We start from the raw sequence: 27,868 nt of genomic DNA on the forward strand, positions 1-27,868 counted from the left end.
CCACAAAGTTAAGGTCATGCCCATCCCGTTCACCCCAAATCTCCATCACTTGCAGTGCCAGGCATGTGATGGCGTATGCTTGATAGTCATTTGTGAATGAACAAATGAATGAATGAACAAAATGGACAGAATATGCTTAGCACCTGACATTTGCCCTGTGCCACCACCCTGAGAGCTAAGTCTTGCCACCTCTATTTCCAGATAAGGAAGCTAAGGCTCAGAGAAGATAAAGAACATGCTCAAGATCACCTGGCTAGTACATGGCTGAGCAGGGACTTACATACAAGTTTCTCTGGCATCAAATTCCATGTCCTTTGCCCTGCACCATTCTGGGGGAGGCTGGTCCTCCTGGGGTTCCCCCGAGGTCACCTCCCCTCCCACCCCGCATTTCTGGTCTCTAGTTAGGAGGTGTCCACTGAGTTTTCATCTTGGAAGGTCTGATTCCCTCTCCCATTATTCTGGCGGTCCACAGGCTGTTCCTCCAGCAAACATTTGGAGACTGTCAAGCTGTACTTTCATCTAAATTAAACAAGAGTCAGCCTGTTTCAAAATATGACTTCAGGGTCACCATCTGTTCTGGCTGTTCCCTTAAACTGAAATCCCATTTTGGAGCCAAATGGGGCTCCAGCATCCCACAGAGAGTGTGTCTCTTTGCACAACTGAGCAGGAAAGTCTGTAGAAAGACACAGTGTGTTTGATAACAACCCTCGGACAAATTTCTCTGGTTCTTTCTTTTCCCCTACTCAACAGCATCGACGTCATTGCATGTGGACCACAGGTCCCCACCACAGATTCAAATGCATTCCTTTCTACAGTGAGTACCTAGTGTGTACCAAGCTCTGTATGAGGCCCTTTCCCATGCCATCTTCCGGGTCATGGGAGAGAGTGGCCTGGATCTTACAGTGGGGGGAATACAACATGCCGAAGCTGCTTGAGCTGGTCACACCATCAGTCTGGGCATCAGTTTTCTCATCTTGCGGACATTGCACTGGGTATTTTCTGAGGTCCTTCCCAGCTCTGAAGGTTACCCTGATTCTTCATCAGCGCCTTGGCCAATGTAGGCGAGATTTCACGGTGCCCACTGAAGCTATGAGCTCGTTCTGACTGCGCTGCTTGTCTGCCCTGGCTGAATTCACACAAGCTCATCTGTTGGGACGCCCCAGGCTGTTCCCAGGGCAGCTTGATTTTGCCCAGGGCATAACATGCCAAGTGCTGAGAGGCTGCAGGAAAGTATGTCTCCTGCTGTTGCCAAACTATCGCCTTCGCACCACATTCCAGATCGCCCAATTCCACCCTCTCCTTGGCAAGAAAAAGAAAGGGGACCCAACTGCCCAGGGCAGCAGCTTGGGGTGAAATGAGGATTCCTCCTAAAATGGTCAGCTAGAACCTTCCTCAGGAATCTGCCAAGGCACCCGGTTGCCTGTTGCATAAATTTTAGTCTCCTTGGCTGGCCATTCGAGGCTCTCTGACTCCAGTCTCCTTAAGGAAAAAGAATTGAGAGTAGCAAGAGCTGGGAAGTCCCAACCACTGCAGTTAAGGCCTGCAGTCTTAAGCTCCTTCAGCTTCAGTCCTCTCATCTGAAAATGGCATAGCCACAGTCCCCACCCCATCAGACTGCCTTGAGGTTAGGTGAGCTAATGCACCTAAGTGCTGAGCTCAGGGTTGGCCTGTTGTGAGATTAACGTTTCTAAGTCCGAATCTCTCTGGATCCATAATTCTCTCCTTTTTGCTCCAATGCTGGAGGCTATCTCGGGGTCCCATTTTTCCCATCCTTGGAATCACTCACTTGGCCCTCGTTTTCCTAATTGTGTGGGTTTGCTCATGCTCTGCTCACTCCACTGTGTTCAACCTGTGTGAAGCCTCCCAGGCCTATCTCCATTGGCCTTTCCTTCAGGTCCCCTTCCCAGTGTCCCCCAGTGGGCAGGGAGCGCTCCCTCTTTAAGCCCCTGCAGGACTTTCCTGTCCTTTGCTCATGGCTCCAAGCTCAGGTCACCTGTATCCAGGCCCTGTGTTGGTATCTGGTCCTTTTTTTCCAGGGGACCCAATTCCTTGTCCTCTTGATCTCCCAGAGCCCAGCCCAGGGCCAAGTCCAGACGGGGTTGGAAAGTGGATGCTGGTTGTGGACAAGGCCAGACTGGGCCCAGGATAGACTGAATGATAGTAAGGTCCCCTCCTGACTCTCCTTCTGGGAGGGAAGAGAGAGGACCATTCTCCCCTAGGGAGATGTAAATTATGGCTGCCTTGAGGCCTGTGGATAACAACTCAAGAGATTTCATTGACCACATAGTATCAATCATGCCAAAGAAATCAAGAAACACCCCAGGCCATGCTTCACTTAGAGAAAGACTTAGAAAGCTCAGAATTAAAATACGTATTTCAAGCTCATCCTATCATTCAGTGCTCCTCCTAACCCAATGCAGCACCCCCATGGAGGAGATGGGGTCTTTTCCACGCAGGAGGACCAGGGATCTTACCAGTCTGCTCCTGGGATCTCCAGGGCTGGCCTATCCCATCCTACCTTGCCCCATGGCCCCAGCTCATGCTCTGACACCCGGATAGGCCATGAGCAGCCTCCCTGAGGCCTCTAGCCAAACCTCAAGGACCCTAACAGTATATAATAGAGAAGGGGAAGCACTGTTGTTCACATTCTCCACCCAGACCATGTTGCAGGGGGGAGGAAGATAGAGGCAGCTGGAAATGAGTCTGAAGTCTGAGAAGCCAGTGTGTTTAAGAGAGTCACTCTCATCTCAGTGAAGGAGAGCCGAGGGCAGCCATTTTGCAGAAGGCTGCTCATTCAAAGCCTCCTGCTTAGGGAGAGGGGATTGCAGCCCCCAGTAAAGCTACAATGAACTCTGTGTGGTTATTAATATTATATTATACCTCAACAGTGGGGATCAGGTGAGAGCTAAGCTATTAAGTGCATATTAAGCAAAATGGTGCTGGTGGGATTACTATGACAACTATTGGCATTCATTAGAATCTTTATGATTGATGACAAATGTGATGTGTTAAGACAGGCATACAGTCATGCTTGTCTAGAGTCCATTAAGCTCATTCATTCATACACATGTGTATTATTTGTACATTCATTCATTCATCAAATGCTCAATTTATGCCTACTTCAGTCAAGGTCTCACGTTAGGGAGGTGAGGGTGACACTAGGAGATATGGAGATGAAACAGAACAATGCTGCCTACCTCCTGAAGGGCTCACAGGCTGCTGAGGGACACAGGTGAGGAACAGATAACAGAGTAGTGAGAAATTGGAGCTTTCTGTGAAACTGGCCCTGGAGGGAGCGGGGGTTCCTAGGGAGATAGTATAAGTCACTCATAGACATCTAGAGAGAGTCCCCTGGAGAATGGGGGACCACCAGGCCCAGCTTAACAATATAGCTAGAGCAGCCTTCCTTGGATGTTTTCAGACCCCTGATGGCCACATGGGGCCAGAGGAAGTGGGGGTGAAGCCAGGAAGTGGCCACCGCAGGCCCCTCCTGGAAGATGTATGCCGACCCTGTTCTGTACTGACTTTCCCTGGGGAGTCGCAGCTCTGCTGGAGACCACAAGTTTCCCCCTGCCTGCAGAACCCTCTCCTGACAGGCCCTGCCCCAGGGGGCTGGAGTGCCCAAGCCTCTCTACATCCACTTACCTCCAGGGGCTGACTTGGACAGGCTTCCTGCTGGCCAGCCTTCTTCCCCCACAGCCAGGGCCACTTGGCTGCCTCACCCCAGGCCCTAGGACATTCCTGTTTTCCATCAGTGGGATCTAGTGATTCAGGGGACTTAGCATCCCATCAGCCTGGCTGGGAGGTGGCTTGAATGCTGTGCTATGATCACAGAAAAGCGCCATCTCTACCATCTAGTACTGGGGCCCTGCCTGTGTTGGTCCATGGTGGAAGCAGTTACAATCCTGCCCCTGCACCCTCTGCCTGGGTCTCTGGCCCCTGCACCAGACGTCCGTGCTGTTGGCTGCCTGCTCTTGTCTCCAGGTCCATGACTGCCCATGACTGGCCTCCATTCAGGTAGTAGGATGCCATCTTTGCCTCAACAGCACAGCAGTTCTCAAACTAGAGTGTGCATCAGAGACACTAGCGGGCTGGTTAAAACACAGGGTGCTGGGCCTCAGCCCAGAGTTTCTGATTTTGTAGGTCTGGAGTAGGTACCGAGAATCTGCATCTCTAATAAGTCCCCAGATACTGCTGCTGCTGGTCCAGAAACCACACTTTGAGAACCACTGGCGTCATGGATAAGCAGATGGGCTATGGAGTTTGAACCCAGGTTGTCTGAGTCCAAAACCTGGCCCAGCCACTTACTAGCTGTGTGACCTAATCCCTCTGCACCTCAACCTCCTCATCTATAAAACAAAGGTAATAAGAACACCCTCCTCATTGTTACTGTGAGTATTGGATGACACAGTCCAGGTAACTCACTTGCAGTCATGCTTGGACACAGCATGCAGTAAGTAAGCATTCAGTGAATGTGTGAGTTTCCTAGGGCTGCGGTAACAAATGACCACAAACTGAGTGGCTTAAAACAGCAGTAACTTATCCTTGTCCAGTTCTGGAGGCCAGAAGTGTGAAGTGGAGGTGTGTGGGCTGGGTGGCACTCCTCCTGGGGCTCTAGCAGGGAATCCATTCCTTGCCACTTTCAGCTTCTGGTGGCTGCCAGCAGTCCTTGGCTTGTGTCCGCTTCATTTTAATCTTTGCCTCTGTGGCCACATTGCCACTTCCTCTTGTGTCTGTCAAACCCCTTCCATGTGTCTTATAAGAACACCTGTCACTGGATCTAGTGCCCACCCAGATAATGCAGGATGATCTCTTTATCTCAAGATCCTTAACTTATATCTCAAAGACTCTAAATGTAATGAACATATTTAGAAATGAGGACATGGACATATCTTTTCTGGTGGTCACCACGGAGCCCACTTTAGGGAACACAGGCTATTATCATTATTAAGTTGTTTCTTGCAGCTCCTGCAGTTGGGCCTGGCCTATAGCTTCCTGCCCAGGGGCAGGGGCAGGGGGAGGAGGAGTAAGCTGACTCCCAGGTTCCAGCTTCTGGTCAGCTGCACTTTATTCAAGACAACCCATTTTCAGGCTGGGGCAGAGAATTCTGCCTATTAAACTATACTGGCTATGTTATAGCATTTCAGCATGTTCAGATTTCATTGATCTGAGAAAAAACGCCAATCCCAGCTCCCCAGACTCCTGTCTGGAGCCCTTTGTCCATGTTAATTGTTCCTCATACCCTGGCAAGTTGTATTTGGCAAAGCACTTTCTCATTCAAAACCCTACTGGATCCTCACTGCAGTCTCGTGAGAGAGATTGTATCACCCTATTTTGCAGATGAGAAAACTGAGGCCCAGGGGGAAAATTTGCACAAAGCTGCCTTTCATGGCAATTCTAAACAGTAATTCATGGGAGAGAAAAGAAAGCTAATGTCACTGATAATACTAACTACCACCACCGCTATGCTTCATTCATCGTGTGCCTTTGCTTGGCCCTCTGCTCAGTGTTTTATGTCTATTATCTCAGGTCGTTCTCAAAACTCTCTCCCGAAGTAGGTAGCATTCCTCTGTTGCAGATCTAGAAACTCTGGCTCAGAGAAGTGAAGTATCTTATCCAAAGTTGCCCATCTTTTAAATGCAGAGTTGAGGTTGAGTCTTTCTCCCTAATACCAGGTTGCTCAGAGATCTGTCTCCTACCTCCGAAAAAATGTCAGGGCAGACAAGAAGAGAACAGTGGCTGCCCAGTGGCCAGCAAGAGTAGAGCCCCCTATCCTCCCAGAACTGGTCAGAAGACAAAGCCCGTGAGAGACCCCCTCTCGTTGTCAGCAGAGCCCTGTTCCTGGTAGCTGGTACGGAGGTGCCCAGTGTTGATGCCCCCAGCCACAGGGAGGGAGTCAGGGCAATCGGAATAGAGAGGCAGATGGGCCCAAGGTCACTGAGGACTGGGACAACAATAAGGGTGTGCTTCCTGGAGTGGGTCAGGCTTGGGTTGAAGTGACTTCCCTGGAGAGCAGCAGAGACAGACTCAAAGCCTCGCATCAGACAGATGAGGGCTTAAAATCTCCAGTCTGGGATTTGATAGCTGGGTGCCCTTGGGCAAGTTATTTAACTTCCCAGTGCCTCATTCCTTCATCTGTAAATTGGGAACAATAAGAGTGGGGTTGTGAAGAATTCAGGGGCTATAATTAGCATCACCTGGGAAGTTTGTACAGCCTCCGCATGCCCAAGCCACACCTGAACCAGCTCAATCAACATCTTTGGGAGTGAGGCATAGGCATTAGTAGTTAAAAAAAAAAAAAAAAAAAGTCTCCCCAGGTGATTCTACTGTGCAGCCAGGGTTGAGAACCACTGCTATGCAAGTAAAGCACTTTGTGCCCAGGACATAGTAAGGGCTCCGTATACAGGAATTATTGACCATTCACTCATGCACAAAACAAACATTTATTTAGCACTTACCTATGCCAGGCTCTGGATTACATGCCAGGTATCACCTGTTCACAGCAGCTGTCTGAATTTATTTATGTACTATTTCTAGCATAGCTTCCAATAGAGGGATTGTGGAGTTCAGTGCTTTGTGAAGCCAGGACCCCAAGTCCGTAATTCTGGGGAGAAGGTTTTACTGACAACGAGGAAAGGAGGGAAAAGCAGAAAATGTACCCAAATCAGAGAAACCAAACTCTGTGTGTGGGAAGAGCAGTCTGAGCTCTCTGAACCCTTAAGGAGGTAGCAGGAGAAGACAGTGTGGGCTTCAGACTTTCTGTGGGCTCCTCTGTAAATATCCGCCCCACAACACCCCAGCTTCCACAGCTGTGATGTGGAAGGGCTTTCAATGATTGGTTTGATTGTTTTTAGCCGCAGAACTCTTCATTCAAATGAGACTTAATGGAACCCAAACTATTAAACAAATGAAGTCTGAATTGCTTGGGTGTGAGTATGTATATGAGTGTAGGTGAGTGTGTGTGGACGTGGGTTAGTGTGTGAGAGAGGGTCTATGAATAGATTGTGAGTGTGTGAGTAGGTAAGTGTGTGCATGTGTCAGTGTGTGAGTTTGTATGAGTTTGGGATGAGTGTGGGTGGAGGTGCATAAGTCGGTGTATATTGGAGTATATAAACGTGTGTGTATCTATTTGTATTTGTATATCTATGTGTTAGTTTGTGTGGCGTGAACCTTCGAAAGTATGTGTATGAGTGTGTGTTATGAGTATGTGAACCTATGCGTGTGTATGAGAGAGTGGTAAGAATAACAGATTTATACTGTGTATTTGTGGGTGTATCCGTGTGTGCATGTGTGCCTGTGTGTTAGGGGGCCAAGGGGCAGAACTTCTCCTGCTAAGGCCTCCTCTATCCCCCTCCCTCTCTCATCCCCAGCCCTGGAAAATACTGCTTGAATCCCCCTGGTCTATATGTCTACACTGGTCCTGCCAGCAGTCCTGTGTCCCCTTGGAATGCTGGGCCTGACGGCTTCCAGGAGCCGTGGGCTGTAGAGCATCCATGTCCAGCAGGTCACTGCATGCTCCCATCCCGTGCCCCTCACGTGCCCCCGACAGGCCCCTTCTTCTCCGTGCCGTTTTCCATGTGTTTTCCTCCCAGAGCCCTAAGCTGAGCCCTCCAGAGCTGCCTGCTGGGTGGGGGTGATGACTCATTTCAGTTGATGTCATCCTCAAGATTCAAGGCCCTCAATGCACTCAAAGAGTCTTTGTTCCCCAAATGGAAAAGGAAAGTCCATACACCGAGAAGAGCTGACAACAAAACTCTTCCCAGATGCCCATGGCTGCTCACGCCTGCCCGCACCTGCTGGCCTTCACTGTGCCACCTAGTCCACATGGTCCCTGGGGTGGCTCTGTGCCCAGGATCCAGGAACCAGAGGTTGAGGGAAGGGGGTAAAGGAAGGGACGTAAAGATGCCCACTGCAGCAAGACAGCAGGAACCACTGCTTCTTCCTGAGGTTGGATATGGCTCTTGCACTGCGGCTAACTGCTGCCAGGACTGAGGGGTCCGCGTGTGTGCGCATGCACATGGGCATGTGTGAAGGGAGCAGTGGCGAGCAGAGCCAGGTCACAGGATAGGGGAGTCACCCCATGCTCTCAGCAGAGCTGGGTCACAGAACAGGGGAGGCACCCCACGCTCTCAGCAGAGCCGGGTCGCAGAATGGTGGAGGCACCCCATGCTCTCAGCAGAGCCGGGTCACAGGATGGGGGAGCCACCCCACGCTCTCCCTCTCCGGGCTGCTCGCCCCAGTTCCTTATCTACTGGGCCTGTTCATCAATTATGTTGCTAATTCTCTCATGGCTAGCAGGTGGTTGTGAGGCTGAACGGAGGTGCTGTGCACTGACAGCTTGAGAGTGCCGGCCCTGGTCAGCACTCAACCCAACGAGCAACGACTCCCAGTGTTTACCGAATGCTCACTACACACCAGGCCCTGTGCGAAGTAGGGTTCTCACTATGTTGTCCATTCTCACAATGTCCCTGTGAGCCAGGTCCTAGTGCTGCCCCACTTTATAGATTAGGAGGCTACAGAGGGATGAGGTGATCTGTGGAAGGCCCATGAGTGGCAGACCCAGGACTAAGCCTAGGTCTGTCTGATGCCAAAGCCCAGGCAGTTAGCCCTTACCTGTGGCTGTCACTTGAGAGTGGGCGTCAGATCGACGCAGGCGAGACCCTGAAAGACTCTGATTCCATAGGCCCAAGCAGGAGGGGCAGACCTCTGACTTTTAAAAGCTCCCAGGGGTGACTCTGATACATGGCTAGGGCTGCAACCTTCACACCATGCTACCTTACCTAGTCCCATTTGCATCTTGACTCCACTGCTTATTTACCTCATGGACTTGGAACAGTAATTTAAGCCTCAGTTTTCTAACCTGTAAATGGGGATACTAATATCATCCATCTCATAAAGAATCAAGTGTAAGGATGACTGATTTGTGGAAAGCCCTTTGAACAGCACTTGGCATAAAGCAAGCCTGCAGACAATTTTAGCTGCTGATGCTGTTGTTTCTTAACATTCTGTTCATTCAGAGTCCCCTTTGCCAGGCTCTGTGCTGGTGCTGAGGACCGAGAGATGAGCTGGCATGGTCCATGCCCAGGGCCCATGTCTAAGCATATGAGAGCAAGGGGAACTGGCCACTGGACTGCAGGTGGATGAGGGTGTCCGGGAGGAAGGATGGAGGGGGACTGAGGGAACACAGAGGTATGCAGCTGCGCCTGGGAGAGCCACAAGGAAAGCTTGAAAGGCAATGGGCTATAACAGGCAGAGCCCAGCTTCACATCTTCAGTGCTGGCTGCAGTACTGAGGATTCTGAGTGAGTGACTTCATGTCTCTGGGGCTTGATTCCCTACTCTGCAAAATGAGAGAACGATCCCTGCATTGCCTCCCTCCTGGCAGAAGGAACAGGTAAGAGGATGCTTTGGAAACAGGAGAGGATACGGGACAGGTGAGGACTACTTCCTGCTGGGCTGCTTTTCAGCTGCTGGCCAGGAAAACCAAGCTTCAGCCAGGACTTCAGCTCCAGGCCTTCTCAAATCGTCTTCTCCAGTTTAGGTCAGAGGCTCGAGAAAGCAAGAACGAGAGAACAAGAGAGCAAGAGAGAAAGAGAGGGAGAGGGAGAGAGAGAGAGAGAGAGGGAGGAGAGCTTATACAGTAACTTCATTGAACGGGAAAATTCCTATGCTATATATGAAAACCGGAAAAGAGAAGGAGGCGTTCTAAGTTTACATGTAGAAAAATGCTCTTCTGTAATTCAGAAAAATAGGGTCTTTGACTGTGGCCGAGCCAGGTCTCCTTTCTAAGTTGATCCAGGATTTTTTCCCTGGCAGGGAAACAGTTCTTTTTTCTAAGAAATGCATCGGGTGATAGGTTTTTCTAAGAACCTCTCGCATCCTTGCTGGGTGCAGATAAACCCTCAGGCACTGTGAGTTGTGTTGTGTTCATTTTCCTCAGAAAGGGAGTCAGGTGGAAACAGGAGCCCCCGGAGACTCCAGCCTGGGTGGGGCTGAGTTTCCACACAGGCAGAGAGCTGTGACATTTTCCTGAGCACAGTGCTCCTTGCCTCTGGCCAGGCCTTGCTGGCCAAAGACAAGGAAGTCTGTGGGGAGGGCTGGGTTTGTCCCGGCCCCTGTTGGAGTCATTCCTTCCAGGCCTGAAGGTTGTGGACTGAAAGAACCGGCAGTTAGGGGCAGTTAGAAAAACTGAAACACGGGCGGGAGACAAGGAGGAGGCAGACGATGAGGCTGTCAGACCTGGCAAGGGCCTTTGGAAAATATTTAGTCCAAGGCTCTAGTTTGACAGATATTGAACCTGAGGCTCAGAGAAGGGAAGGAACTGCTCAAAGTCATATGCCAAGTTGGTGGCAGAGTCCACCTTGCAGGCTGAGGCCCTTTCCACCACCCCACGCAACATCTGAGAGGTCAGGATGTTGAAGTTGAGGCCGACTTATGTGTGGTCTCAGAGGGGTAGAGCTAGGCCCAGCCAGGTAGGTGGGAGTTGCAGGGACGGTTGCCTCAGTTCAACATGAGAAAGGACTTCCAAAGACTTCGAATTGTGCAGCAATGGTCAGGTGGCCGTGAGTGGAGATGAGCAGATGGAAGCCAGGTGGCTTTGGATGGGTGAGCATTGTAGGAAGCTCCTCCCCAGATGGTGAGCTGCACTGTCCTACATGGACTGCGGTTGCTGAACTCTTGTCCCTCCAGGGAGGTGGGAGAAAGGGAAGTCACATGCCAGAAGGTGTGATTTAGACATACCCAGGGTCCTTGGGGGCCACCTCTCTGTAGGGGTGTCCAAAGGGAAGGGAAAGAACAGTCCTAGAAGATGCGAGAACCCCACCCTCCCAACTCGCTGGCAGGACAAGCTGACAAAGGGCAAGGAGGAGGGACACGTGGCTTCTCCGGTGGTCTGCCCCCCATGCTGCAGGCACAGAGGAGGGGGACCGAGCACCTTCTCTTCTCCCCAGGGGCTGAGTGCCAGGAAACTCAGGTGAGAGGAGCCCTTCTGGGGTCCCAAGGGCAGCCCCCCCCACGTTACCCTACATACCCTTCATCCTACTGGTCCAGCCCCAGGCCACAGGCAGTATAGGGTCATCTGGACCCCCTCAGCCCCGGCCCCCCAGTGAGAATACACCCACCCGCTTGCAGGAGTCACCGTGCCCGTTTAAGCTGACTGAAGTGTGCCGTTGGTCTTTAGAGGCGTCTGTGGGAATGGTAGAGACCCAGGAGGGGCACCTTCGGCCTTTCCCAGCACTCGGTGCAGAGAAACAGCAGAGGAGGGAAATGAGGCGTTATGGGTTCTAGGCCTGGCTTGGCCACACTCACTGCATGGCCTCAGACCTGCTGTCTTGGGTCCCTTACAGATCTTTCGCTTTGAGTCTGTTGTTGGGAATCCCGGTTCACAGCGCAGGTGGAAAGCCTTCCTTGCAGTTGATAGAAGCGCAGTTCCCGTAGAGACCGCCAGGGGCCGCTGCCGCGCACGGTCCCGGAGCGTCCTCAGCCTCTCTCGCGCCTCCGTCAGGACGCCTCCGTCAGGACGTCTCCGCAGCGCTCCTTCACTCGGAGCGAGGAACGCTGCTTAGCCTCCTCCGGCCTTAAATGCTAACTAGCGCGAGCGCTGGGCTCAGGTCCCGGATGATCATCTGTGAGAGGGAGCTTTGCAAAGCCAGCTACAGTTCTCTAGGGAGGCAAGGCTCCAAAGCTCAGGCTAGTCCCGGGCACTGCTTCAGGACCCCACGGATGGAAAGACTGATCCAGCCCATCGCACGGAAGGGGAAACCGAGGCCCAGCGGGGTAGGGGAGGTGCCAGAGGATGTCCCTGAGCCTGTGGCAGAGAGGAGGAGGAGAGGTGAGAGTTCGCTCCTGTTTTTCATCTCTGGCCAAATCGCTGTCATCTGTGTGGAAGGAAAACCTGAACCCTGCTCTGTTTGTTTCTTCATGGCTGGGATTCCGCCTGGTTTCCATGGAAACTGGCTTTGGACCCTTGGGAGGAAAGTCGCACCCTGCCCTGACTGCTCAGATTTTCCTCTGCCTCCTCTGTCTCTGAAACCGTCTGATTTCTCTTCTCTGCGCCCTGAGGAGGGGCCACCCCAAAACTGCACTTAGGAGTCTGATCTAGATTTGAGGGAGGGAGGCTCAGGTTATCTCTCCCTGTGTCCGTTCCTTCACAGCATCCCCTTGGCTCTGTGGATGTTTAGAGGAGGGGGGGATGACTTTGGCCCTTTTGCGGAGTAAGAGTGGGGCCCCCGTGTGTTGGGGTGCAGCTGAGCCTGACTGGAAAGTTTTAGATGTGAGAAGATGGGGAAGAGTGATGTCACTAGAAGGAATAGCATGAGTGAAGGCAAAGACACGGAGGGAGAATGAGGAGATGAAGTAGAGGGTGTCTCGAGTGGAATTTTGCTTTTATGCTGATGGCACTGGGGAGCCATTGAAGGCTCTGGAGCTTGTAATAGGAGCAGATGACTGCTAATGGTCTCCTAGATAGTGAGCTGCTTGAGCACACATGTTCCAGGCTTAGCTCCATGTCTCCAGCGCTACACAAGGCACAATGTGGGAGCTTTAGAAATATGGTCAAATTCATGAATTAGAAAAGTAAGTTGAAAAACCTCCATTGGAAATGAAGCTATCTCTAAGCATTAATGAAGTGAGAGAATAAGACCGGTCAGATGTAGCCCCAGGAAGTGTTTGAAAGCAGTGAAAATACATAGAATAAATCACAGTGGATGTGGCTCTGAGAGTCTATCTGGTCTAACTCTCTGATGGGGAAACTGAGATCAGGGAGGGGGAGCGGCTGGCCCAAGGTCACAGACAGAGTCTTGAACCTGAGTCCTTCCTCCCCTCCCTGGGTCTCTCATTGCCCCATGGATTCATGCCTCCCAGATGGGCTCCCTGGGCCAGTGGATCCAGCATCGTGGAGGTGGGAGGGAGCCTGGACTTTCAGGTGATGGATGGGCATGCAGTGAGGTCATTGTTGGATGTCAGACTGGAGCCCGGCCTCAGTGACTCTCACCAGGGCCTCAGACTGTGAGCCTGGCACCTTCAATTCTGGAATGCCTAGGATTTAGTTCAGCCAGCAAACACTTCCTGAGGACCTGCTCAGGGACAGAGCCTGGGTGTGGGGGAGACAGGGAGAAGTGGACACCAGTGCCTACACTTAAGGAGGTTCCAAGATGGTAGGGTCCAACACCTGTGTCATATAATGCCATATATGCTACATAGAGTCAGGGCCAAGTGCAGGAGCAGGAATGCCCAGACTACCTGGTGGGGGAATCCAAGAAGACTTCATGGAGGAGGTGATGACATTGAAGTTGGGCCCTGAGATGTGTGGAACAGTTCCTCAAGTGGAGGGAACAGCATACACAAAGGCTCAGAGGTGTAAAAGGTAGGACCCATTCAGGATACCTTGAGTTTTCCAGTATGACAATTGTATGGGAAATAGCAGGGTAATAATAATAGTGAAAGAAATGGCAGCTACCATTTATTAAGCACTCTGTGTGCTAAGCAGTGTGCCAAACGTTTTAGGTGTATTATTTCATTTAAGTCACACAATTGTCCTCTAAGAGAGGTATTATTGTCTGGGGATAAGTGTGGGCCGCTTCCAAGAATCCTCAGGCTGCAGAGTTCCATCAGCATGCTCCTCACCAGTCCCCAGTCCCCTCCAAAACGGTGGGATGTCTTCCCACCAGCTGTGATCTCCACCCTCCTCCCTTCTTGCCCAGCACAGAGCCATCCGAGGTCAAGCCCATGGACCCAGTTGCTGGGCCTGTTTGTCTTGGCTCCCTGGCTTCTCCTCCCCTCCCTGGTGGCTGCCTAAGCAGGTGGCCCTCCTGCTGGAGGCCAAAGGGAAATGAGCCAGCAGGCCCAGGCACAGCCACGGGTGAGCATGGGTCACTCCAGGCCAGGGGTCGTCCCCTACCACGCCATGCCATGGGACAGTGGGTGTGGGAGGATGTGGTGGGGGTTGCCGAGAGCAGGGCTGGGCTGCTGGGGCTGACTTGGGCTTGCTCTACATTCATGGCTGGGCTCCCTCTTGGCGGACTCTGTGGAAACAAGGCCTGCGGGCCAGCGCCTATCCATGTGTCCTGTCTTGAATGGCTGAGGTCTAGGCGGATGGAGGGCGAGAGGGTTAGGAAGGGATCTTTTTTGCAGACTTTGGTTTTTATTAATCTTATACCTTGCATTTCCCATCTGTCATCTCACTGAATCCCCACATGGGAAGTGGGCAGGGACCTCCCCTGATCACCAGGAAGTCATCGCCCAAAGGCTTTGTGTTTGGTAAAGGGCAAAGGAGGGATCTCATCCCAGCTGTGTCCAAGGAAGAGGATGTTCTCCACTGCAGGCTGCCTCCTTTGCCCCCTCTCCAGCTGACCAACCACTGGCCAGGGCCTGGAGTGGTCGGGGGCTGTGGGAGGGCACCAGCTCTGGGACTTGTGGTACCAAGACTCTGTCCACCCTTGCTTGGCTGCCCCATCTGTTGCTTCCTGGCTGGGCCTCCCGGTCATGGAAGTCTCCCTGAACATCAATTTCCCTGCCTAGAAACCAAGGATGTTGGATAGATTCATGAATTTTTGTTTTTAAGCAGACTCCCGGGCATAAGAATTCCCAGAATTGCCACGCGCAAGCCTGGATCTACTGGCCATGGGAAGCACTAGGCTGGTTTAAGCAATGAGCTTTCTGAGTGGGAGCCTCTCAGGCCCTTCTCCCTGTGTCCCCTGAACGCTCACCTGGCCCTGGATCCCTCAGAGACACCACCTGGAAACAAGCCACAGGATGTGAAGCTCTGGCGCTTTTACTCTCTGTGGCACCAGGAATTTTCTGAGCAGAAAGAGGCTTCCCCCTCCTGTTCCCAGCAGGAAAGAGAGAGGAAGTAGAGGAAAAGCTTTTTACTGGGTTGGATAAGTGAAGAAGAAAGCAGAGCTCTCAGTAGGGTGTTTGTGGTTTGGTTTTGTTTTTATCTTTAAACCGTGGAGGAAAGAAAAGAAATCTCAGTGGGATGTGTGGTTTCTTTGTTTCTTTTCCTTCTTTTTTTCTTTCTTTCTGTACAAAGATAAGCTGTATCTGAGTGAGGAAAAGCAAGAAGAATAGGTTTTATGAGTTCTATAAGTGGATGCAAGGGGTTAATCTCTTTAAAAATATGTAAATGTCTTTACTTTTCATACCATGTATATGCTGTAAAATAGAAAAAAGTATAAAAGGATATCCAGTGAAAAGCAAGTCTCCCAGCCCCCAGCCACCAGCTTCCTTCCCTGGAGACAACTGCTGCCCCCAGTTTCTTGTGTATTCTTCTAGAGATATTGTAATATACCGTATATATTTAAATATATCTTGTATATTTAATTTGTGTTAGTACATACATTTCCACCTGATAGCAATTCACTTCTGCACCTTGTTATTTTGTCTGTTTGTTTTTACATAGTATATCTTGATTGTTTCATATTAGTACTTAAGGAATCACATCTTTTGAAACGCTGCCTTGGATTTCATTGTGTGAACCTGTCATAATTTATTATATTAATCATTCCCAAAGATGTGAATTTTAGGTAAATTTAAACCACGATGCTGTGAATATTTTTGTATGTGCTTTATATTTCACATACGTAACTTTATCTGTTAAAAATTCATAGAAGTATGACTGCTGGGTCAATGAGTACATGCACATTTGCCATTTTGATAAATGTTATCAAATTGCTCCCACTGCGTTATACCAATTTATGCTCCTGCCAGCAACGCAGGAGGCCTGCTGCCTTAAACCCTTGCCAACACAGCGCATTCTGATCTTTGCCAATCTAATAGGGAAAATGATATCTCTTCGTAATCTTAACTCATCGTTCTCTCATTATGAACGAGGTTGAGTATTTTTCATATGTTTAAGATTTTAATTTCTTTTACCGTGTCTAGAATTTTCTATTCTTTGCCCAGTTTTCTTTTGGGTATTCATTTACTTTGCATATTGGAGAAATGAGTTTGTTGTTGTGATTTTTGTAGCAAATATCATTTCATGGTTTTGGGGTTTTCTTTGACATTGCAGGGATTATCTTTATTATTATTTTTTGGTACGCAGAACTTTTTTTTCTATGTGGTCAAATTTAACCAAATTTACCAATCTTTTACCTAAAATTAATTTCTGTTTTAAAGCAAGTTGTAAACTGGAGAGGATAAGCATTCAATTGAGAATCAAATCTGAGTTCATGGCCAGCAAACACTTCCTCTCTATTGACCTTAGTTTAGTGTTTTGGAGGTGATTGGAGGCTGGGCGCAGGGGCTCACACCTGTAATCCCAGCACTTTGGGAGGCCGAGGCAGGAGAATTACTGAGTCCAGGAGTTCAAGACCAACATAGGCAATATAGCGAGACCCTGTCTCTACAAAAAAATGAAAAAATTAGCTGAGTGTGATGCTGCATGCCTGTAGCCCCAGACATTTGGAAGGCTGAGAGGTGGAAGGGTCATTTAAGCCTGGGAGATGGAGGCTGCAGTGAGCTGTGATCATGCCACTGCATTCCCACCTGGGCAACAGAGCAAGACTCTGTCTCATAAAAAAAAAAAAAAAAAAAAAAGAGGGGACTTGAGAATATGTACACATTCATTCATTTGTTCATTCATTCACTATAAGCCCTGGGTTGGTTACTGGGAACACAGATGGCCACAGATGGCCCAGTGGGAAGAGAGGCAAGTGACCCAATAGTGACATGCAGGGGCTATGATGGAGGACCCCGTGTGTACAGAGAGGACTTTTAATGCAGCCCCCAGAGGGGAGGGTGTGGGTGCAGGAGGTGAAGCGAGATTTCAGGGGAGGCGAGGACTGGGCTGATGAGCAGGAGTCATTCAGTGAAAATAACTGGGCTGGGCTGGGGCAGATGGCACAGAGGAAAGCATTCCTGGCAGGGGTGGGAGTCCCTGGGACAGCATGGGGCACACCGGGGCTGTGTCAAGCATGTCAGGGAGTAGGGAGTGCAGCTGGGTCCTGACCACAGAGGGCTTCTTGAGCCAGGTGGCAGCAGCCTGGTTAGCCCTGGCCCTGAGGGCCATGAATAATCCTATTTCATAGAAAGCTTCTAAGCAGGGCAGCAACAGGATCAGATGTGCTCTTTTGTCGAGGAAGGGTTAATCGTTTTCATAAAAGTTGTATGAAATATTTTCCATGAAATGTGCTATAAAGAAAAATACAATGAATATTTCTTTTGAATACCACCTAAACAATTAACACTATCACTACAGTTGAAAAGCCCCGTGCACCTCTCCCAAATTGCATCTCTCTGCCTCCCCTAAATGTTGGCAAGAATATGCTGCTGGTGGGTCTGCGACATGACACGGTTGCTTCAGAGAACAATTTTGCAACATTCAGGGAAGTTGTAGGTGCACATACCCATATTATCCAATAATTCCACTTCCAGCTGTGGAATTACCTGCACAGGTAAGCAGGAGGAGATGTGTATAAGGGAGTCCATGGCAGTATCATTTGTAATATTGATGGAAACCTCACTTTCCACCAACAGAAATGTGAATCAACCCATTGTGGCTTATTTATACCATAGAGTACTATTGTGAATATATAAGGCCAGGCCAGGCGCGGTGGCTCACTGACGCCTGTAATCTCAGCACTTTGGGAGGTCAAGGCGGGCAGATCACCCGAGGTCAGGAGTTCGAGACTAGCCTGGCCAACATGGCAAAACCCCATCTCTACTAAAAGTATAAAAATCAGCCGGGCATGGTGGTGGGCACCTGAATCCCAGCTACTCAGGAGGCTGAGGCAGGAGAATCGCTTGAACCCAGGAGTCAGAGGGTGCAGTGAGCCGAGATTGCGCCACTGCACTCCAGCCTGGTCAACAAGAGTGAGACTCTGTCTCAAAAAAAAAGAAAAGAAAATATAAGATCAGAGCCACATGTATCAACAGGGATAAATCTAAAAAATACAATGCTGAGTGAAAAATAAAAACAAGTTTCAGAAGAATGTGTGCATCATGCCACCATTTATATGAGGTGTAGAACACACACCATGGTTCTACATTCTGTTAGAAACATATATCGAGTGGACATACAAATGCATGGGAGTGATAAACACCAAATTCACAAGAATGGCTCCTGCCAGGGCATGGGCAGAGGAAAAGGACCGAAGAGAGTTCATGAGAGCTTCAGCTGAATTGATATTGTCTTTCTTAAGTGGAGTGGTGGGCACATACTCGTTCCTCATAATATTATAATTTTTTTTTTTAGAGACAGGTCTCACTCTGCCACCCAGGCTGGAGTGCATTGGGGTGATCATAGCTCACTGTAGCCTCAAACTCCTAGGCACAAGTGATCCTCCTGGCCGCACTTCCAGAGTAGTAGATTACAGGCACACACTACCACATTCTGCTAATTTTTAAATTTTTTGTAGAGATGATGTCTCTCTATGTTGCCCAGGCTGGTCTCAAACTCCTGGCCTCAAGCAATTTTCCTACCTTGGCCTCCTAAAACACTGGAATTACAGGCATGAGCCGCCATACCTAGCTCTATTTAAAAAATTTTTTAAATGATATATATAGAGAGAGACAGAGTCTTTCTTTGTCGCCCAGGCTGAAGTGCAGTGGCACGATCGTAGTTCATTGCAGCCTCAAACTCCTGGGTACAAGTGATTCTATCACCTCAGCCTCCTGAATAGCTGGGACTACAGGCACACATGACCACACCCATTAATGTATAATGTATTTTATTTATCCATTGTTTTTCAAAATGATTTCAACATATAATCAATATAAATAGTATTGAGATGTTTTTCCAAACTAAGTCTTTGAAATTTAGTTTGTAGTTTACATTTATGACACATCTCAGTTGGGAAGACCCATTTTTCAAGTGCTCAATAGCCGTATGTGGCTACTGGTTATCATATCAGACAGGGCAGGGTCTGGTACGATAGAACCTTAGAGGTCACCAGTTACAACCTGATACAACTTTATCAACAGATAGAGTTGTGTCAGGTGACCTCTGCGGTTCTTTTCTAAACCAGCAAGTCTAGATGACAGTGATGATGATGATGATGATGATGATGATGATGATGATGATGATGATGATGATGGCTACCTTTTTTCTCTTTTTTTTTAGACAGGGTCTCACTCTGTCACCCAGGCTGGAGTGCAGTGGCATGATCATGGCTCACTGCAGCCTTGACCACCTGGGCTCAAGCAATCCTGCCACCTCAACCTCCTGGGTAGCAGGGACTACAGGTGCACACCACCTGGCTTTTTTGTTGTTTTGTGGAGATGAGGTCTCACTATGTTGCCCAGGCTGGCCTTGAACTCCTGGGCTCAAGTGATCTGCACTCCCTGGCCTCCCAAAGTGTTGGGATTACAGTTGTGAGCCACAGTGTGTCCAGCCATGATATCCACCACTTTTTAGGCATTTGCCATGTGCCAGCACTTTGTATTATGTCGTCTAATCCTCACAACAACCCTATGGGCTAATTACTCGCATTTTTAAAAATTGTAGTTAAGCATACATGGCATAAAATTTGGCATTTTAACCATTTAGCAACCAAGTGTCTCATATTGTTCTTTATACTGTACTTTTTTTTGTGTAACCTAGATATTTCATAATAATTGAGGTTAGTACTGGTGGTGAGCAGCCTTCTCTGTGAGTGTTGCGGAGTCGAGATGGGGGCACGGCAGTCAGGGCATCTCCCTCTCCCAGCCACTGAGTATACATACCCATTCATGGGAAGTTTGAGTTCTTGGATCACCTGGAGTCTTGATTCCATTCTTCTTGCTGCTGAAGGGTCATTGATACAGTAGGCAGACTAGGTGGAGCCCCACCCGCAACCCTGGTAGAGACTCCATCTCAGTGAGGCTGCAACAGTGAATCAGCCAGAAATCACACCATCCATGGCTCGAAAATGTCCTGCCACTTACTAGGTGGGTAACCTCGGGCCAGTCATCTCATCTTCCCAAGGGATAAGAGCAGTTAATTTCCAGGGCTGCTGTGAGGACTAAGTAAAACTATGCATGAAAACCACATTGTTATTATTCTTTAAAAGGGAGCTCAAGGGCACAGAGGCAGGCTCCCATGTCAGCCTCGCTTTCCTGGTCAGTGCTGCAGGAGTGATTATCCCTGCACATTGACCTCTTGAGATTGTTCAGTGGGTATAATAAAATAAAGAATAGCGAATGTTTGTTGCACTGCTACCATTATTAACCAGGGGTTTCCATGGACGGTCTCATTTAGTCATTCTTTTGGAGCCCATTCTAGTGCCTGTATGACAGAGGAAGACACTCAGACTTGGAGTGGTTCAGTGACTCAGTGGAGTTCACACAGCTACATAGTTGTGTCCAATAAGACAGTGGCAAGTTGGGTAAACTGGAAATCAGGCTGATTCCTCAGGTAGGGCTTTCCTTAGAGGGCCTCTCGAGTGTTTGGGGTTTTCTCTGGAGACCAATCGGCCAAGTCCCCAGAAACCACTTAGGTTCTCAATGGCCTCTGGCCTTTGGCCATAGCCCAGCCAGCCGTCAGTGAGTCTGCCCTGCCCTCTGGCCTCCAGAGGAGGACACTGCTTGATTCTGATCCTCACTCATTCCAGGCCTCCTCATCTGGTTGAATCCTCAGGATCCGGCTTCACTTCCAAGGCCAAAGGGTGTTACTTGTCCATTGTCCTGGCTACAGTGGTCTTGTCCCCCTCTCCCTGGGACCTGCCTTCCTGTCTCACTGCTGGTACCCTGGACATCAACTCAGAAGTGGGTGCATGTTGCTGCAAGCCAGTCTGCAGCTTTCTCCTGGGGAAAATAGTTGGATGGGCCAACATTCTCGAGCCTGGGGGCCTTTTCAGGACACCATAATGGAGCTCCAACATTTCTCCCTGCAAGGTGTGGTGGCATAGCCTCTGGGGTCAGATGCTCTGGGCTTGAAACCTGCATGCAACTTACCTTGAGCAAATGTGTTAATTTCTCTAAGCCTCATCTCAGAAGTAGGATGGGGATAAGAGTACCTAACCTCATAGGCTTGTTGTGAGGATTATATGAGCTAATGTATGTAGAGAGCTTAGAGCAGGGCCTGGTACAGAGAGAGCTTAGGGAATGTGGATGATGATGGCAGTGATGTCAAAGGCGATGACAATGACTCAAATTTCAATTGCCCTGAGGCCTGCGAACACTTCACTATGTCCCTGATTTTCCCCTCACACTCAGAGGCACTTAAACAATAGACGTCATTCAAAGCAAAACAAACCTATCCAGTTTTTTTTTTTTTTTTTTTTTTTGAGATGGACTCTCCCTCTGTCACTGAGGCTGGAGTGCAGTCGTGCGATCTCAGCTCACTGCAACCACCACCTCCGGGGTTCAAGCGATTCTCCTGCCTCAGTCTCCCAAGTAGCTGAGATTACAGGCATGTGCCAGCATGCCTGGATAATTTTTGTATTTTTAGTAGAGACAAGGTTTCACCATGTTGGCCACGCTATCCTCGAACTCCTGACCTCAAGTGATCCACCCTCCTGGGCCTCCCAAAATGCTGGGATTACAGGTGTGAGCCACCATGCCTGGCCCCTATTCAGTTTTATAGTGGAGAAAAAAAATCTCCAAGTTGATGGGGGAACATTATATATTCTAGGGATTACTCATTAAGTGTTTTCCAAACTGCAGGTCATGAACTATTAGTGGGTTATAAAATCAATTTAGTAATTAATTACCAGCATGTTTTTAATAAAATGAAACAGAAAAAGAACAATTAAATGAAAAGAAAAATATTTGAGTGCCTGGTGAGTATTTAGTCAATCATGTTCTATGAAACTTTGTTTCAGTGTTACAGGTATCTGTCTACACGTGTGTATATTGGGTTGCAGTGCAAATGCATTTCTTTTTGTGGGTCATTGTCAAAACGTTTGAAAAACAACCATTTAGGAACTACTGTTTCAGTGGGGTTCCTGAGTGATCCCGTTTCATTCGTGACTGCGTTTCTTCCTCATTTTCAAGCAAAATGGGATATACCTGTAAAGCGTGGCCTCTCTCTCCCTCCTTGCAGTGTCTGCTTCCCAGGGTCACCTGGACCTCACGCAGCTCATCGGTGTCCCGCTGCCCTCGTCCGTATCCTTTGTCACAGGCTATGGTGGCTTCCCGGCCTACAGTTTTGGGCCTGGTGCCAATGTCGGTCGCCCGGCCAGGACTCTCATCCCATCCACCTTCTTCAGGGACTTCGCCATCAGCGTCATGGTGAAGCCCAGCAGCACCCGCGGCGGCGTGCTCTTCGCCATCACTGACGCCTTCCAGAAGGTCATCTACCTGGGCCTGCGGCTCTCAGGTGTGGAGGACGGCCACCAGCGGATCATCCTCTACTACACGGAGCCAGGCTCCCATGTGTCCCAAGAGGCTGCTGCCTTCTCGGTGCCCGTGATGACCCACAGGTGGAACCGCTTCGCCGTGATTGTCCAGGGTGAGGAAGTGACCCTCCTTGTGGACTGTGAGGAGCACAGCCGCATCCCCTTCCAGCGGTCCTCCCAGGCTTTGGCTGTCGAGTCCAGCGCTGGAATCTTCGTGGGCAATGCAGGAGCTACAGGGCTCGAGAGATTCACTGTGAGTTACAGTCCCACTCCAGGTAGATCAGGGAGGTGGATGAACAGACTCGCCATGCAAGAAATGGAGCAACTATTATTGTTATTATTTTATTCTTACGTCCTCAAAGAAGCATGCGTGTTACGATGGGAAATAACACTAGGTCTGGAACCCCAAAACCTAGATTTCCATCCTCAGTTTTCAACTTACCTTGTGGATTTGAGACAGTTATCCAGATTCTCTGATCCTCTCTGTGTTTCCTTATCTGTAAGTGGAGATAAGAAAACCTACCCCACAGGCTTGTAGGTCAAATAAGATAACCTGTGTGAATGCACTTTGTACGTTTTAAGATTTTATATAAAAGAGCAAGGTTTGTTATAGCCCTAAATGGTTTGATCTTTGGATATGGGTGGCAATTGCACTTAAGTAATTTCTGAAAAGGTGGGATACACTAGAATACCAGAGTGAGAGGTAGCTTTTCCCGCCTTCTAGGCAATGTGCACTTAAAAAAAAATTAAACTGACTTTACTATCAAAATGGGCTTTTATGAATAAGGCATTCTAAAGATCGCTAAGTTATTGTAGTTACTCATTTAGTCAGCACATGTATTTACTGATGCCTTGTTGGTGAACAGGACAGCACCAGAGGGTGGAGTTTGGGTTTTTCTGGAGTAGAGTGAAAGACATTGGAGAATGTTAAGAAGTTAAAATCCAAAGGGCAATTTTTAAATGCTCACTTTAGGAGCCTTGTGGAGAGGAAGCTGTCAGGTGTGGAGAGAGGGGAGGAGAGCGGAGGCAGGGAGGCTGCGGTAGCCCTTCTTGGGATGAGGCCTTCAAACCCAGAAGCATTGAGCTGCAGGGGAAAGAGCTTTCTGGGAGAGGGAGATGTGCGTTTCAGGGCCTGCCACTGACAAGCTGGGGACCTGGAGACAGGAGGCTGCTGTGGTGTCCACACTTGAACACAGTGCTCCCCAAGGACCTCTCTGGCCCAAGGGTCAGTATGATACTGGCTCAAGGAGAGTCCCTCCATAACTGAGAGTGGGCCAAGAGGTGGCCTGGCTTTGTGGTTGAGACCGCAGGCTGTACATCCTCACTCCCACGCTTTTACCTGTTCTTCTCCATTACAAAAACCATCATGTCTTCCACTGGCCGTCATGCTGTGTACGTGCAAACCGTGGCTTCTGATCCTTCTCTTTTCCCCAGGGCTCCCTCCAGCAGCTCACTGTGCACCCTGACCCCAGGACTCCCGAGGAGCTGTGTGACCCCGAAGAGTCCTCGGTGAGCTCCCCTACTATCCCACAGTGGGCCCTGCAACCCCAGCAGCCACAGCCTGGGGAGGGCTGGATGCCCAGACAGTGTCATGGAGTTTCTGAAACCTCTCATTTTGGCAAGTGCTGCCTCAAGTCCTATTTTGGGCTTTTGGCGTGACTTCACTTTTTAAAGAGCATCAGCCATCTCTGGTGCAGGGAGCTGTGTTTCTTATAAGGTGTCAGGATCCTCCGTGGCTGCGGCCGTCAATGGCCTGCTTTCCCGCCTTCTTGCCAAGAAATGGTGTCAAGATTCTAAAATCAAAGTTAAAACTGAGATATTCTGGGAGTAAATTCCTATAAAAAAAGATCCTCAACTTAGCTTTTGTGCTTGGCAAATGAATTCGTTCCTAAGCTGGGGATGGAGTGGTGGGCAGGAAAAAAAAAGATGACTCCTTCTTCTCTCCCTCCTTCCCTTCCTCTAAGGATTGACTGAGCACCTGCTGGGTGCCAGCCCTGGGTAGGTGCTGGAGATAAAGGGATAACTGGGAACTGTTTAATAAGCTGCTCATATGCACTTCCATACCCAAATACAGTGGCAGAGCTGAGTGTGATGGGAACACGGGGAGATCCTCAAACCCAAACTCAACGTGTCAGGTGGGAGCAGGAAGAGGAAAGAGGAGGAACTCGAAGCGAGTTAGGGAGCAGGTGATGCCTGACCAATGACAAGGGTGAGGCCTCCCAGGGAGAAGGGGTCCAGGATGCAGTCAGAGGTGAGCAGAAGGTAGCACATTCCTGCAATTCCTGTTGCCCTTTGGGTGGCGTCAACCCCACAACAGAACATAAATTGATTTTGTTAACTTTGTAAAAAACAAAATGCTGTCGATTCTGTTGGAAAGCCCCTGAGAAGAGGAATTTGGGCCCGTGAGAATGCCTGTGTTCCATGAGCCAGTGGTCCCAGCCCGACAGTCATGTGATGCTGATCAGTGTAGTCACGCGTTAGTCTCTGCATTGCCATTAATACTGAAAAAGTAGAAACAACCCAAGGGTCCAAGAACAAGGGACTGGTTACAAAATCACAGCACTCGGACTCCTTGTCTGCCTTTAGGAGGCTAATTAGAAAGATGAGGGAATGCCAGGAAGTCATGCTTCGGCTGTAATGGTTCCCAGCGCAAGATTCCAATGACAGCCTCACAAAGGTTGGGAGAGTGGTGGGGACCTGGATAGAATGAAAGTCGATATGTTAGAGAGAGTGAGAAATCATTGTGTATTCTGTTAGAGCAATAAAATGTGGAAAGAAATAAAATGAACAACCAGGCTGGGCGCAGTAGCTCATGCCTGTAATCCCAGCACTTTGGGAGGCTGAGGTGGGTGGATCACTTGCGGTCAGGAGTTGGAGACCAGCCTGGCCAACATGGTGAAACCCCGTCTCTACAAAAAATACAAAAATTAGCCTGGCATGGTGGCGTGTGCCTGTAATCCCAGTTACTCGTGAGGCTGAGGCAGGAGAATCGTTTGAACCCAGGAGGCAGAGTTTGCAGTGAGCCAAGATCACACCACTGCACTCCAGCCTGGGTGACAGAGTAAGAGAAACCCTGTCTCAAAAAAATAAATAAATAAAACAAATAACCAACCATGCACACTGCACACACGCTGTCTCCTTAACCCCACTCTGTCTCTGATAGACACACACACGCACACACACACACACACAGTTCCTCTGTAGGAGAGTCAGTTTGTCAGTTTCTGTGACTTTCCCAGTCGTCCAACTCCTATGGGCCCTGCCCACTCTGCCCGGTGTGTGGCACAGTTTGTCTCCACACAGGCATCTGGAGAGACCAGTGGGCTGCAGGAGGCAGACGGAGTGGCTGAGATCTTAGAAGCCGTCACCTACACTCAAGCCTCGGTGAGTACTGAGATGCTGTGCCACGTGATCTTGCTCAGCTTTTAGCACGCTGAGAATTACTAGAGGGGGCCCAGAGTCCTGGGTCTGACCTCTTTGTTTTCAGACCTGTGAGCTTAATCGTTGACTCATCTGGGGAGATCAGGAAAGTAACGGCCAATGGGCACTTTGCAAAATCCCATGGTGAACAACACCAGCTCCCTCAGTGCCACCCTGTGTGTGTGTGGCCATCAGGGGGCTGTCAAGGGCAAACGCTGTGCTCTACTGCTTTGGAGCCTTGGGTAAAAAGCCTGTGGCCTTAGGTAACTTACTCAACCATTCTGAACCTCAACTCCTCTTCCAAGAATGGTGATTCTAATAGCCCTATCTCATAGGGTTGTTTCCAGGGTTAGATGATGAAGTGCAGGGACAAGCCTCAGCCCACCATTTGGCACGAGGGAAACAGCCCTGAACGATGGCCCTTGTTACATTTTCTCAGTGCTCCAGCTGTGAAAGCACAGTCAGGACCCCAGTCTTGTGAGTCACAGAGTCCTCCAGGGAGCTCACTTCTGACGCATGGGAAAGGCAATCCTAACTTCCAGTGGCCTGGACCTCCTCCCTCCTGGGAATGCACCCTGTGGCTGAGACATGGAAGTGGTTTAGAAAGCACTGAGTCAGACTGTGGGGACACCCAGGAGCCCGTTTTGAATGAAAACAGCAAGCAGCAGCAGAGTCACTAAATACAGCAGAGCTTCAGCCGTCTCCTTGCCTGGTGGGGCTACTTTGTAAATTTATCTCTAATAGAAGAAATCAGGGAGATGGAAATAAAGCAGTGGCTGGAGATTACAGACCTCGCACAGCAGGGCTGTGGATGCAGCCCAGCTGTGGATGCAGCCCAGCTGTGGATGCAGCCCAGCTGTGGATGCAGCAGAATAGAACTAGACTCTGTCAGCACTGGAAGGACCTAAAAGTCCTGTACATCTCTTTCTGTACAGAGGTGTACAGAAAACTGCCCTTTGTGTACAAACTGAGCAAACCAAGGCCCAGAGAGGGGAAGACACTGACTGAAGGGTGTATGGGCAGGACTGGGGTAATAGCATGAGTCTCCTGATGCCCATCCATGGGGTCATGGCCTGAGTGGTATTGCAAAAGTCTATCCCTAGGATGGCGGCCAACTCTTGGCCAGTTGGAATGAATGAAGTCAAGGGTCCAAGTTGCCTGCCTACCTGAAGATTGGGGAGGGCAACTGCTTTGGGTGGTGTGGCTATCCTCTGTGGCCATCAGCCCTTGGCCATCCCACCGGCATGTCCCAACCTGGGGCAGCAGGGCACAGAGTGGCCTTCACATCTGATGCTGCCCTGTGCACCAGTTCACAATTCACAGCGAGGCTAACTCAGGCAGAGGTGTCAACAGCCCAAGGTGGCCCTGAGAGGAGGACAGGAAAGGAGAGTGGAGTTGGAGCCTGAGATGATCACAGGGGACAGGAGTAGGGCAGAGCAGCTTGGGAGGGGGCACTGCAGCTGGGCAGCTTTGAACAGAGATAGAAAAGTGAAAGGGGAAGGAAGAGAACTGGCATTTCTTGATACCACTGTGTACCTGGTGCTATTGTGTCTGGAATTGGTGAGTTCTTGGTCTCACCAACTTCAAGAATGAAGCTGCAGACCCTCGCGGTGAGTGTTACAGTTCTTAAAGTAGTGTGTACGGAGTTTATTCTTTCTGGTGTTGGATGTGTTCGGAGATTCTCCCTTCTTGTGGGTTCCTGGTCTCGCCGGCTTCAAGAGTGAAGCTGCTGACCTTCGCAGTGAGTGTTAACAACTCAAGGCGGCACGTCTGGAATTGTTTGTTCCTCCCAGTGGGTTCGTGGTCTTGCTGCCCTCAGGAGTGAAGCTGCAGACCCTCGCCATCAGTGTTACAGCTCATAAAGGCAGTGTAGACCCAAACAGTGACTAACAACATCATTTATTGCAAAGAGTGAAAGAACAAAGCTTCCACCATCAGAGGAGGACCCCGCTGGGTTGCCGCTGTTGGCTCAGGCAGCCTGCTTTTATTCCCTTACCTGACCCCACCCACATCCTGCTGATTGGCCCATTTTACAGAGAGCTAATTGGTCCACTTTACAGAGAGCTGATTGGTCTGTTTTACAGAGAGCTGATTGGTCCGTTTTGACAGGGTGCTGATTGGTACATTTACAATCCCTGAGCTAGACACAGAGTGCTGATTGGTGCATTTACAATCCTCTAGCTAGACATTAAA

The 27,868-nt window shown here is 49.6% G+C and overlaps 1 protein-coding gene across 1 annotated transcript in view; it reads left to right on the forward strand.

The window, feature by feature from the left end:
- COL15A1 (collagen type XV alpha 1 chain) overlaps positions 1 to 27,868 on the forward strand; it is a 135,534-nt gene that overhangs the window by 20,165 nt on the left and 87,501 nt on the right. The window contains exons 3-5 of the mRNA XM_032164666.2: positions 21,961 to 22,508; positions 23,690 to 23,764; positions 25,559 to 25,639. Coding sequence (XP_032020557.1) covers positions 21,961 to 22,508; positions 23,690 to 23,764; positions 25,559 to 25,639 — 704 coding nt within the window. The remainder of the gene's footprint in view (positions 1 to 21,960; positions 22,509 to 23,689; positions 23,765 to 25,558; positions 25,640 to 27,868) is intronic.

Source organism: Hylobates moloch, unplaced genomic scaffold (genome assembly GCF_009828535.3).
Source record: "Hylobates moloch isolate HMO894 unplaced genomic scaffold, HMol_V3 SCAFFOLD_10, whole genome shotgun sequence".
Classification (NCBI taxonomy): Eukaryota; Metazoa; Chordata; class Mammalia; order Primates; family Hylobatidae; genus Hylobates; species Hylobates moloch.